The sequence below is a fragment of the Macrobrachium nipponense genome, chromosome 19 (genome assembly GCF_015104395.2).
Source record: "Macrobrachium nipponense isolate FS-2020 chromosome 19, ASM1510439v2, whole genome shotgun sequence".
NCBI lineage: Eukaryota > Metazoa > Arthropoda > Malacostraca > Decapoda > Palaemonidae > Macrobrachium > Macrobrachium nipponense.
This window is the reverse complement of record NC_061088.1, coordinates 40716216-40729336: the sequence shown is the minus strand read 5'-3', so window position 1 is coordinate 40729336 and position 13121 is coordinate 40716216. Positions and strand designations below refer to the sequence as shown.

At 34.6% G+C, this 13121-nt stretch overlaps 1 protein-coding gene across 1 annotated transcript in view; it reads right to left on the bottom strand.

Moving 5' to 3' along the window:
- The window catches only part of LOC135216671 (uncharacterized), a 180705-nt gene that overhangs the window by 102484 nt on the left and 65100 nt on the right, over positions 1-13121 (bottom strand). Inside the window, exon 3 of the mRNA XM_064252068.1 lies at positions 5188-5312. Coding sequence (XP_064108138.1) covers positions 5188-5312 — 125 coding nt within the window. The remainder of the gene's footprint in view (positions 1-5187; positions 5313-13121) is intronic.

The window sequence follows — 13121 nt, the reverse complement described above, 5'->3', positions numbered from 1 at the left end:
TGCACCATTTTAAATTTGTAGTTACATAAAGTTTTATATATGGAAATGTGTGCAATTTAATGCGCAATACAACTATAAACAACCCATGGTTGTAGCTTTTATCACTTTTGAAATATTTTCATATAAATAATGATAAGTGCAAAAATTTCAACCTTCGGTCAACTTTGACTCTACCGAAATGGTCGAAAAACGCAATTGTAAGCTGAAACTCTTATATTCTAGTAATATTCAATCATTTACCTTCATTTTGCTACAAATTGGAAGTCTCTAGCACAATATTTCGATTTATGGTGAATTTATGAAAAAAAAAAACATTTTCCTTACGTCCCCGCGGTAACTCTTCCGAAAAAAATCAGAAATTTTTTTGTGCGATTGTCGAAATGTTTGCACCATTTAAAATTAGCCGTTACATAAAGTTTTATATATAAAAATGTGTGCAATTTCATGTAGAATACAAAAAAAAATGATTGAAGGTTGTAGCTTTTCTCTTTTTCGAAATATTTGCATATAAATCACGATAAATAGAAAAAAAACCACGTTCGGTCAACTTTGACTCTACCGAAAGTCGAAAAACGCTATTGTAAGCTAAAACTCTTACAATCTAGTAATATTCAGTCAGTTATCTTCATTTTGAAACAAATTCGAAGTGTCTAGCACAATATTTAGATTTATGGTGAATTTTAAAAAAAAACTTTCTTTCCCTCCGCGGGCCGATTCGCGGCCGCAAATCTCCGAAATGCGTACGTCGCATTATCCTAATATTTGCTCCTTTTCATATTAGCCGTTTTATAGAGTTTCATATATCAAAATGTGCGCAAATTCATGAAGAATACATCAAAAAATAATTGAAGGTTGTAGCTTTTCTCACTTCCGAAATATTTGCATATAAAAAAATATATAAATAAAAATTTCGACATTTGGTCAACTTTAACTCATCTGAAATGGTCGAAATCTGAAATTCTAATCTAAAACTCTTACAGTATCGTAATATTCAATCATTTTGTTTCATTTTGAAACAAATTGGAAGTCTCTAGAACAATATTCAGATTTACGGTGAATTTTTGAAAAAAAAAAAAAATTTACGTCCACGAGTTACGAATTCGTGCATCATTTTGTGATAATATTTTTTTGGTGTTGCTTTTATTGTTTTACAATGTATTACTTATCAAAATGATCGCAATTTAGTGTACAATACAACGAAAAAAAAGTAACTCGTTAGATTTGACCGTTTTTCGCACAGCGTGATTTGAATACAATTATGTATGAATTTTTTTTTTTGCTACCATATATCGCATTATTTACATATGATAATGATATTTTTTTCATTTCTGATGGTTGAATACTAAACTTCAGGCAATGACAAAAAAAGGAGCCAAAAATGAACTCTTAATCTTCAAAACTAAGCGCGCTGTGATCTTTTGAAAAAATTATTTTTTCCGCTTCCGCGCTCACTCCAAACCAGCGCCGGCATACGGGAGAGGTTTTGATTTTTAGGGCTTCGGTGGAGGGTTAACAAACAAAATCTATGTGAATGAACGGATTCCAGGTGTTTACGACAACGCTGCCGCAAAAAATGGTCAAGGAATGCCTTTACATAGAGGCATGATGGGAAAGATGTTGACCAATAGGAAAGCAGGATCTTACAGCGGTGACTAGCATCAGGAACCAATGGGAGAGCGGGAGGATGGTGGTGAGTCTAATGAGTTGGTGGCGCGCGAGTTATAAAATTGTTCTCGGAGGCCCGGCCGAATCTCGGACTTTACAGTACATACACCCATTCACAACCTGAATTATTTTCGTACACAGAAGCAAAAAAAATCTTCGTCTTTGCCTTTGTAACCTGGATTTTTCGTACGTAGGGACTTTTGTATGTAGGGGCATGACTGTACTGGAATATGGGGCAAGAAGATGGAAATATCAACTATGAGACCTGGTATAATAGAAAGACTAGACATGGAAATATCAACTATGAGACCTGGTATAATAGAAAGACTAGACAGAAGTTCATGAAGAAGAAGTTCATGAAGGAGAAGTTCATGAAGAGAGCCTACTCATTATACTTAAGTCTAGATGAACTTCAATGAAGATCAAGAAAATATGAAAGAGAGTACTAATTGGATTAAAAGGCTAATGATGCTGACAAAACCTCATACGTATTCAGCAAAAAGCACTGGTTTATGCTAGCCCACAATTAATCAATTATCCATGGGTGAAGAGAAAGAAATTAAAAGCTTGGGGTGTACAAATGGCTATGCAGGAGTTGCACTGATCAAATATTTGTCTTAAGACATACAGTCAAACCTCAGATTTTATATACCCTTGTTTTCGTACGATTCTGTTCTTATAGGCTTTTTCCAACGACATTTTGACTCTGGTTTCTTACACATCCTTGGATTTCGTACACCTGGAAATGCTCCTTTCAGGGGCCACCTCGTGACTAGGCCCTATCCCAAGCGCCCAAACAAAGCATACCATGTTCTCCTGTGACCCATTCTGCCTTTGTTCATTGTGTTTTGTCCTTTTTTTGTACTTTTTTATTTGAGTGCAACAGGTAAATAAGTCATCATGGGGCCAAAGAAAGTTCAAGTTCCAGCCCTTCCGTAAATGAGAAACACTATGGAATTTAAAAAGAACTCGTAGCAAAGTGTTTGAGGTGATAATTTGAGAAAAGGCAAGGATGTTGCATGCTGATCTCGGTAAGAAAATGCCTACATCAACAGCTGCTGGTAGTAAATTTAAGGCCAGCAGAGGCTGGTTTAAAAAATTAAAAAAGCAAATGGGCATACATAATGTGCCTACTCCAGTGATTACAGAAATGTTTGCAAAGTGAAGTGATATTAAAGATTTTGTGGAGAATTATCATCCCAACAAAGATTTAATCCGTGTCTCCAATATGTCTAATGACAATGCCTTGTTTCACTTCAGGCAAATTTTAAAGACATGCCAGAAACAAATCTCTCTGGACAGATTTGTTGTGCAACAGGGGTCCAGTGACTCTCAAGCTGCTCCTAATGCCAGTAATAAATGAAGAGGGGAAGTAACCACAAATAGTATTAGTAAAAAACGAAGTAACCCCAGATAGGTTTTTGATACCTGAAGTCCTTCTGAAGGGGGATTCCCCTCCCAAACAATAACCTCTCCTCCTCCCTCTCCCCTCCTCTCCATCTTCCATATGCTAAACAAGTGTCTTCCATAAAGGTAAGAGTGATGTTAAATATTCATTTATCCATTTCATTAGTCATTTATATTTATTTCTCATTGTTTTCTATATGTAAAACTGTTTATTCTCTATAAAAAATGTATTTTCAAAAATATTTTTGGGTGTCTGGAACAGATTAATTGGATTTACATTATTCCTTATGGGAACTGTTTTGGATTTTGTATGTTTTGGACTTTGTGAGATGTTCTGGAACTGATTATGTATATTGCGCAAGAGTATCCCATTCCAAAAACTTTTATGAAAAGGCATTTGACAGTGTCCACAGACCAATATTACTGAAGGTCTTGCATCACTGGGAGTCTTGTTAAATATCTACTGCTAACTCAAATTATGTATAAAGTATAGAGTCAAAGATAATGTTGATGGGGTCTTTTCTAATGAATTTGCAGTAAATACAGGATATTACAAGGAAATATCGCCTTTGTTGTTTGCTATTCTTGCAGACTTAATGATGAAAAAAGTGGTCAATGATGGAAAGAGATGATTTAGATTGGAGTAACAACTGAAAGTTGACATACTTAGAATATGCAGATTATGCTGATTTAATCACCAAAATACTACAATATTCACCAAGCTTGCTTAACAGAATGCATCATACCTGGATTAAAGGAAAACAAAGGTATTGAAGTACATTGGAATGATTACTATGCGTCTTGCGAAGAGAATTTCCTGTCATGCCCAAGAGGGGGTTATCAAGAATCACGCCCTCACCACCAACCGACACACAATCTCCCGCGACTGTATTATCCGCAACACTAGGATAACAGGGAGCGCACCCGTCCCTCGCCGTCTGCGCCTTCTGGAGGCGTTACTCATCCAGGAGCAAAAGCCCTCCAGGAATACGACGCAGGAGGCCTTTTTGCTCCAGACCTGCATGCGATGGAACACACCAGTAACGGCAAACTTCACCATATCGCCACACGAAAACTCCCCAATTCAAGAGGAAAATAACACCGAAGATGACATTAATACCATGAATAATTCCAGCAGTGACGTAACGTAACCTTTGACCAATCAAAATGAAGCCCGGTGTGATGGTATGCAGCTGAGATCAGCGCACTTGTTGAGCTTGCACTCGGGAGCTGGCTTCAGCCCGCAGCCAGGCAGCCAATCATAAAACAGCTCCCCATTCACTAGCCAAATGAGCAACTAGTCTTAGAACTTTAGTATTAAAACATGACTCTCTCTGCTCATCCACTGAATTTGTACAACCCCTTGAGGGTAGCACAGTTCCCAAATTTTTCCCTTAATTGAGTGAGGCTTTACACCTCAACTCAAGACACCCCTATGCTAGAATGATTAGGTTACAAGTCGTTGCATCCCTTGCTCAATGTTATGACTGGGCTTGTACCAGGTGGGTTGTTCAACTTCAAGTCAGTTGACAGAGATGACTTTGCCCCTAAAGAGTCAGTCTCCTATATAAAAGACAATGGTTTGCATTTGCATAGGAAAACTTACATAAAATTTTAAAATTAATTTGTTTTTCCTAAGTATACAAACCAGAACCCTTTATTTGTAGTTCTCACCTCAACCACCCCACTTTGTTCCTGAGGCCAAATACTAGTGCTTAGTGATGGCAGGTGAGGGCACTCACCCCCCTGTGCCCACAAGTTAACCAACTTGTTACAAATTTCAACAACCATCACCAGTTTACACTAATGGATACTCCAATATAAAAAGCTCTAGTTTGTACACCTAAAAAAAAAATACAAAGTACTTGAAAAAAATTTTGACGATCACTAAGCTTCGTTTAATAAATATTCAACAAGGCACAGTCTGGAGTTCTAATTTGACTATCAAATTGTCCTTTGGTACTCTGAATTTTTAAACAATCAATCTGACCTTTAACAAAATTCCTGGTATTTTTACATACCATTCGCCATAAATAATATTGTTAAAACAAGGACAAAAAGAAACTGACTTTCTTAAATATCAAGAGATGAAATGTATTAAAGAATTCAACTTACTTGATTGGTCCTAACTGTGGCACTAAAGCCAAACTTTCATCATCAACAAACAAACTTGCCGACTCTAAATTTTTACAAACACGTCCAACCCATGCAATATCATCCTCCTGTGGTTCAAACAGTGACTGTAAAATATAAAGGAAAAGTTAGGGAATTATTGCTATTCATTAAGTAATATACACAGCCCACTAAGCCCCATTTCTTCTCATGCAGCTGATCCAGCTGATCCAAAAGGATAAGTGCTCTACAAAGAGTGATGATTGAAGCAGGGATCAAAGGCTAGACAGTCAGTTCAAAGGCTAGTTAAGGGGAAGTAGAAAACAATATTGTTTAGTGCCAGAAAAAATGAGATATGGTGTTCAAAGTAACAGGTTCAACTGATGGAGGTAAAATGAATATTTCTAAAACCATAGGATAATGGTGGCTCTGAGAGAGCTAGAATTTCTAGCTCAGTTCTCTAATTAAATGGATACTGCCACCAACATCAGAAATATCTTCACATACAATTAAGTAAAGCAGATCAAAGGCCTCATATATACTCATGGAGCACAAGTAATGTAACTTGTAAAGGGGAAATTAAATCCATGCTAATGAAAGGCAGTAATGTATCTATTCTCATGAGATAGACTGTAGTATAAAATATTGAAAAATAAACTAATTTGAGCTGTAAAAATCTTGAATGTGTAAATTATAGGCACTTTGAATAACATTTGGATACTGACTTTCAAGTAAGGAGAGATTTAAAAAAATATATATTAAACAAAATTACAAACAAAACCATAACACGTAGCCATAACACATGCCAGCTCATTTTCTGGACACAAAAATAGAAGAGTTCCATCTTGCCATCTGTACATACAACACCAGCGCACCCTTAATGGCAGTACAAAATGTTCCTAGCACTGACTGACTTTACAGTAAAAAAAAATAAAAAAAATAAAATAAAGAAGGGTTAGGAGGCAGGCCAAAAATATATGCTCATTACGTAGTAAGTTTGTACTACAAAGGATTAGGTTCTTCTTAAAACACTTTACTTATTTTTGGTACCCTGAGCAGCCATTTAGGTAGGAAGAATTACCAATCATTTAAATAAGAATTAAGATTTTTTTAAACCAATGAACTTGAATGATGTGTCTCGTATTTCGGAAGCTCTAGTTCTAATAATGGATCATGACACACACAGGTATCTTATTGGTGATCATGATTGGTACCAGTCAGGTTTGGATCATGTTTACCTAAAAAAGAAAAGAATGACATGAGTATGAGGATATAGAACCAGACGGCCTCCAATTACAATAGCAAGTTAAAACAATCTGACCAACAGCAATGACAGGGCCAACAGAGAACATTTTTAAAGTTTCATGAGTTAAATTCTTTAGATAAAAGTATTTGGAGACTTCTAGACATCCAGGAGGCAATATTAATAATGGAGCACACTCCCACATTGGCTTTCTAAGCCAATAACATAGTTGCCACCAAGATTCCTGACCCCCCAAATTTTAAATTCAGTTGTATTCTCTCAAGTCCTCAGGATGGCTAGCCTTCCTAAAAGTGTCCCAGGCCTGTGGCACTGAATGTTTTTTTTAGCCCAGCTCTTAAGAGATAATCCCAGGTAGCGACACAACTACAAGGAATATCACCTTGTTTCATCAAGCTAAATAATCAGTGTTCCAAATATAAATCTTGGTTTGTTCAAACTTGATGCCTTCATAATTTAAAAAGTTGTAAATAAATATAAGCAACAAAATTAATATATTCATTTTATACATGTTTTTGGACTTTGTATTGTGAAGCTTCCATATCTCTTATGGTCTTAGTTTGTGACTGCATGATCTCAGATTATCCTCAATTATCTCTCCTATTTTAACACTTTTGACAATTAACCACCTGGTATTCTTAATCTTTTTGTTTACCCTGCAACCTTTCCAAGTGTATTTCATTTGTGCCAAGACAAGGCCTGAATAAAGGAGAAAGAGGTTGGTACTGATTTTCTGCCTATCATTTTCCAACAGTATTCACTTATTTAATAAAGTCACATGGATCTATCTATCTATCTATATACATACATATATGTATGTGTGTATATATATATATATATATATATATATATATATATATATATATACATATATGTATATATATATATATATATATATATATATATATATATATATATTATATATACAGTGGGGCCTCGTTATCCACGGGGGATAGGGCCCAGAACCCCCCGTGATAAGTAAATACCCGTGTTATCCTGATACCCCCCTCAAAAATTGCTTAAAACTGCCTACTTTAATAGTTAACCCACCCAAGACTACTATTCCAATGTTTATAAACTGCCTACTTTAGTTCAAACACCAAATATGTTTTCAACTATCACCTAAAACTAAATTCAAGACAGTTTTAAAGTTATTGTACAAAATTAGCCTTAAAAAATAAATGTAGTATATGTACTACTGTACATATGTAGCCTACTAGCCTAGGGATTACAGCTAGAAGCCTACATACGCATGGTGGGCCTCTTTTTTTTTTTACAAGGAAAGAGAGGATGAGTGGTAAGAGAACTATCAAAATTATGTAAATCATATGGGTACTCACCAACAATCTATGTTGATAAAAGATGGCGACGATTTTGCAGTGCAATCCAGTAATATAATAACGATAATGCTACCAACAGTATGCAGCGAAACATCTCTTCCCTTCGTCACAACACGTTAATAGTATATTCCACGTAAAAACCTTCACCTTCATCTGACCTTTAGGCATCTTTCCCATAAGAGTAAAAGAATCAGGGCTTTTGGATGCCACATAATTAACTTGTTTATATGGGTACAATTTAAAGAACGCGCCGCACCACCACATTTCATAACAATACAAACCAACCTTGGACAAACGTGAGTAGGCCAGTGTTGCCAACTGGGAATGGCAATTTCTTGCTAGATTTTGTTCCATAAAAGGCTAAAAAAATCACATACCGTATATCTCGAATAACGTGCAATCTCCCATATCGTGCGACCCCCAAATTTTCACCAATAAACAGTGGTTTTGTGTTTTGTCATGTATCTCATGTATCATGCAAGTTCATAAGGTTTGGTGGTTTAGCCTGCTAATGGCCGAGTCATTTCAGATGTGTGCTGATGCTAGTCAAGTTACGTTAATTTTCTTATTAATCTCGAGAATTGAATAGAAAATCTCAAGATTAAAAAAAATAAAAAATCCCAAGATAATAAAATAATTGTAAAAATAACACGCCTTGGAGTCCTTAATCATTCTCTCTCTCTCTCTCCTCTCTCTCTCTCTCTCTCTCTCTCTCTCTCTCTCTCTCTCTCTCTATCTCTCTCTCTCAGGAATAAATACGTACGTACTGTAATTTGAGTCTTTCACCAACGGGTATCAGTAAATGTGTAGACATTGTGTGCGTGTTTAAAAAAATGTGCAGTTCACACACATTCCGATGTTTCGGTTTTTGGAATTTTTCAGATTTCGGAAATGTGAGGTCAGATGCATAATCAAACAAACACCACTACTGCAGCAAAAACATTTTTTCCCTTTATGTTTTTCATTATTGTTATTTATTAATTACAGTTTATTTAAATAAATATTAATAATACTGTTAAATGAATGTGAGATAATTAAGATCACCTATATAAAATAGTGGGACAATTAATACCATATGTTCACTAATAGGTATTATTTCAAAACAAACATTCCGTAAAACACAAAAAAATATATGTACATAACAATCAAAATATAATAATGTTTTGCAGTTCAACTTGTGAATTTTAACAATAAGTATGACTATATAATATATTTCACCATATCGATCTTGAAGTTGAAGAGTCGTAAAATTCTGAGGATGGTCCGGAAAAAGGATTTGTACTTTGTGATTACGTATCGCTACAACACCATGTGGTATTTTCATACCACTATATTGATGACGCATCGCTACGGCACTGGTGTTTTTCATACCACTATAAGTTAAAGTTAAAAAACATGACATAGAATCGACTTTGCAACTTCGTTCACTTTGATATTTTTAACGATACAATAACTATCATTTGTACTACTAAAACCATCTTCACATAAGTAATTTTTCGTAAGATATGTGTTGTTGCAAAAGCTAGCTTATACATAAAAGGCTTTTATAATTTAAGTCATCTTAGATATACATATGCACCCAAACTCATTGTGGGGAAATTTACTAATGTTTCCTCGGATATTGAAATACTTTAGCATCATTCAAACACTTTAATAATATAATGCATAAATACTAGGCTATACATATTTACATCGTATACAAATACTACATACAGTTATATACACATACTTTTATATACAAAGTTAACAGTTATATAAACATACTTTTATATACAAAGTTAATCATATGAGTAGTGATCAAACGACAGCTGTGCACTGGACTACGTACGTACTACTTGGAAGATAAAACAAACAAAATTTTGTTGTTGTTAGTCGCCGGGATAGATTAACATTTTTCCAGAGATTAAAGAGCTGAATTTTGTTTTGAAGGTATGTCAACCGCGTTATTATATTATTGTTTTCACGAAGGAATAATTATATAAAGAAAATTATTGAGTAATTTTTGCCGTCGTCACAAAATCACGAACATGGTAACGTTCAAACCTAGTGCCATCCATGCCATATGTCTATAAATAGAACAGAAGCAGAGGGCAGTCATTGGATAACAGATCTCCATGGCTACCAACCAACCAATCAGGTGTTAGTTATACTACTCTGTAATTTTTTAGAATGAACGTTTACACACACGAAGCTAACGATGATGTATGTGTTTTGCATACAGTACGTAGTTTTAGTTTTTATTATTAGTGTAAGTATTTTACTGATTTCATGAAGAATAGAATGATTCCTTCTCATTACTTTGAATGCAAAATGGCTTGAAGATTCTTCTGCAAAAAGAAGAGAGAAAAAAAATTTCCTTAGAAGATGATACCTATTTACTAACGCGGTTGACATACCTTCAAAACAAAATCAGCTCTTTAATCTCTGGAAAAATGTTAATCTATCCCAGCGACTAACAACAACAAAATTTTTGTTTGTTTTATCTTCCAAGTAGTACGTACGTAGTCCAGTGCACAGCTGTCGTCTGATCACCACTCATATGATTAACTTTTGTATATAAAAGTATGTGTATATAACTGTTAACTTTGTATATAAAAGTATGTGTATATAACTGTATGTAGTATTTGTATACGATGTAAATATGTATAGCCTAGTATTTATGCATTATATTATTAAAGTGTTTGAATGATGCTAAAGTATTTCAATATTCGAGGAAACAGTAGTAAATTTCCCCACAATGAGTTTGGGTACATATGTATATCTAAGATGACTTAAATTATAAAAGCCTTTTATGTATAAGCTAGCTTTTGCAACAACACATATCTTACGAAAAATTACTTATGTGAAGATGGTTTTTGTAGTAGTACAAATGATAGTTATTGTATCGTTAAAAATATCAAGTGAACGAAGTCGCAAAGTCGATTCTATGTCATGTTTTTCCTAAACGCGTTGACTTAAAGGAGAACGTTATTTTGGTTGTTTTATCACTGCCACAAACCCATAACAATGCAGTGTATGTATGATAATTCTAAACTATTATTCACTACCAAAATAACGATGATATTTTGTATTGAAAATTAATGTTACATATATTCCAAACATTATTACTACGTAGCATGAATAGTACTATAAATATTTCGAAAGATAATCTTGCTGTGAACTCTACCATAATTTGATTTTCATATACGTACTTACATTTTGTCAGCTGGCTGGCCTCGCATAGATAAAATTGATTTCACTGATATGGAATTACTCCACGAATAGCCTTTTTATTATGAAGATATGACGACTTAAAGGAGAACGTTATTTTGGTTGTTTTATCACTGCCACAAACCCATAACAATGCAGAGTATGTATGATAATTCTAAACTATTATTCACTACCAAAATAACGATGATATTTTGTATTGAAAATTAATGTTACGTATATTCCAAACATTATTACTACGTAGCATGAATAGTACTATAAAAAATTTCGAAAGATAATCTTGCTGTGAACGCTACCATAATTTGATTTTCATATACGTACGTACATTTTGTCAGCTGGCTGGCCTCGCATAGATCAAATTGATTTCACTGATATGGAATTACTCCACGAATAGCCTTTTTATTATGAAGATATGACGATAATATATAAGGTAAAAAATGCTTTTATATATTTCGTTTACGCTTCGTCGCCAATAACAAACAGCAATACTTACGATAATCTATGACAAATAGCGTTTGTATGACTTCATTGTTCAGAGAAGTTATATACGAATACTGCCAAAATAATAATGAAGTTCGAATTAATTTTAGCCTTAATGTTACTACTACTGTAATTACACTACCACTACTATTAAAATTTCTAAAAGTTTATCAAACAAAAAATGTCGCTTTGAACGCAACCGTATACATAAACCATTTTCGTACGTAAAGGTATATGCTTACATTTTGTGGCTGGCCACTCCGACGATAAGTTGAGTGCAATGATGTGGAATTATTCTTTGAATAGGCTATTTATTATGAAGATATGACTATAATATATATGGTAAGAATGGTTTTATTACCTTTATTGTCAGTTAATATCATAATGTGAATGTTTGTGTACGTTGGTGGTTATCGCACTGCAACTACGCTTAGCCTACCAATGAACGTCGTACATAAACCTTGAATAGGCTATTTATTTCGAAGATAGGACAATATTAGGTGAGAATGGTTTTATTACCTTTATTGTCAGTTAATATCATTATATGAGTCTTTAAATGAATGTTGGTAGTTATCGGACCACGGCCGAGGGTTAGCCTACCGAAAAATAAACAATCCGCATACGCAACACAACAAACCCGTGGATGCAGCGATTCATACCAGTGATGTAACATGAGAAACGGTCCCAAGAAAAAACCCGTGATTAACTGGATCCGTGAATACTGATCCGTGAATAAGCGATGCCCCACTGTATATATATATATATATATTATATATATATATATATATATATATATATATATATATATATATATATACAGTGGGTCCCCGTATTCGCGTTCTCCGGATTCGCGGACTCACTGATTCGCGGATTTTTCTCTGGACCATATCTACCCATTATTTGCGGTGAATTCGCCTATTCGCGGGATTTTCCGACGATAAATAATAACTAATTAGTGTATTTTGATGTTATTTTCATGCCTAAATACATTTTTATGATACAAAAATGATTTACTAATATTAAAATATTAAGGGGGCCGGCCGGAACCCCTATATATGGTGGTATAGGGCAAAAAATGCAAAGTCATGAAAAAATTCATGGAGCTTCATATGGCAATTGAGAATATGTATACGAAATATCTCGTCAAAATTCCTCTTACTTTCGTAGTTACAAGTTAATTAGTTATCGTAACTCAATAAGCCTAAAACATTGATCCGTACAAGAAAATGCAATATTTCTTCTATTATCGTAAATTTTTATAATTATTGTCAAAGAAATTGGGAGAAATGGCATCTGTAGACATTCCCTGAGTCGAGAAGGAGACTTCAGGCTCAGCTACCAAGTCCAGTCCTGATTTAGTGCGATCACAGACTTCAAGTAGTCTACACGTTCCATTTCACCTCTGCCATTCGCCCGCTTTTAACGTATGTTTTATGTATGTTTCGGCAAGAATTTCATCATGCCAATGAGGAAAGACAAGGAAAACATCTCGCTAACATACAGACGAAGAAAAATCGCTCAAGTATTATTACAGAATATCATAATATATGAGTAGTTAGTGAAGAGAGAGGGGAGGGTCGCTTAGTAACGCCCCCGTCTTGCTTGACAGCACACGTCACACTATGCCCAAGGCTACAATCTTTGAGCAA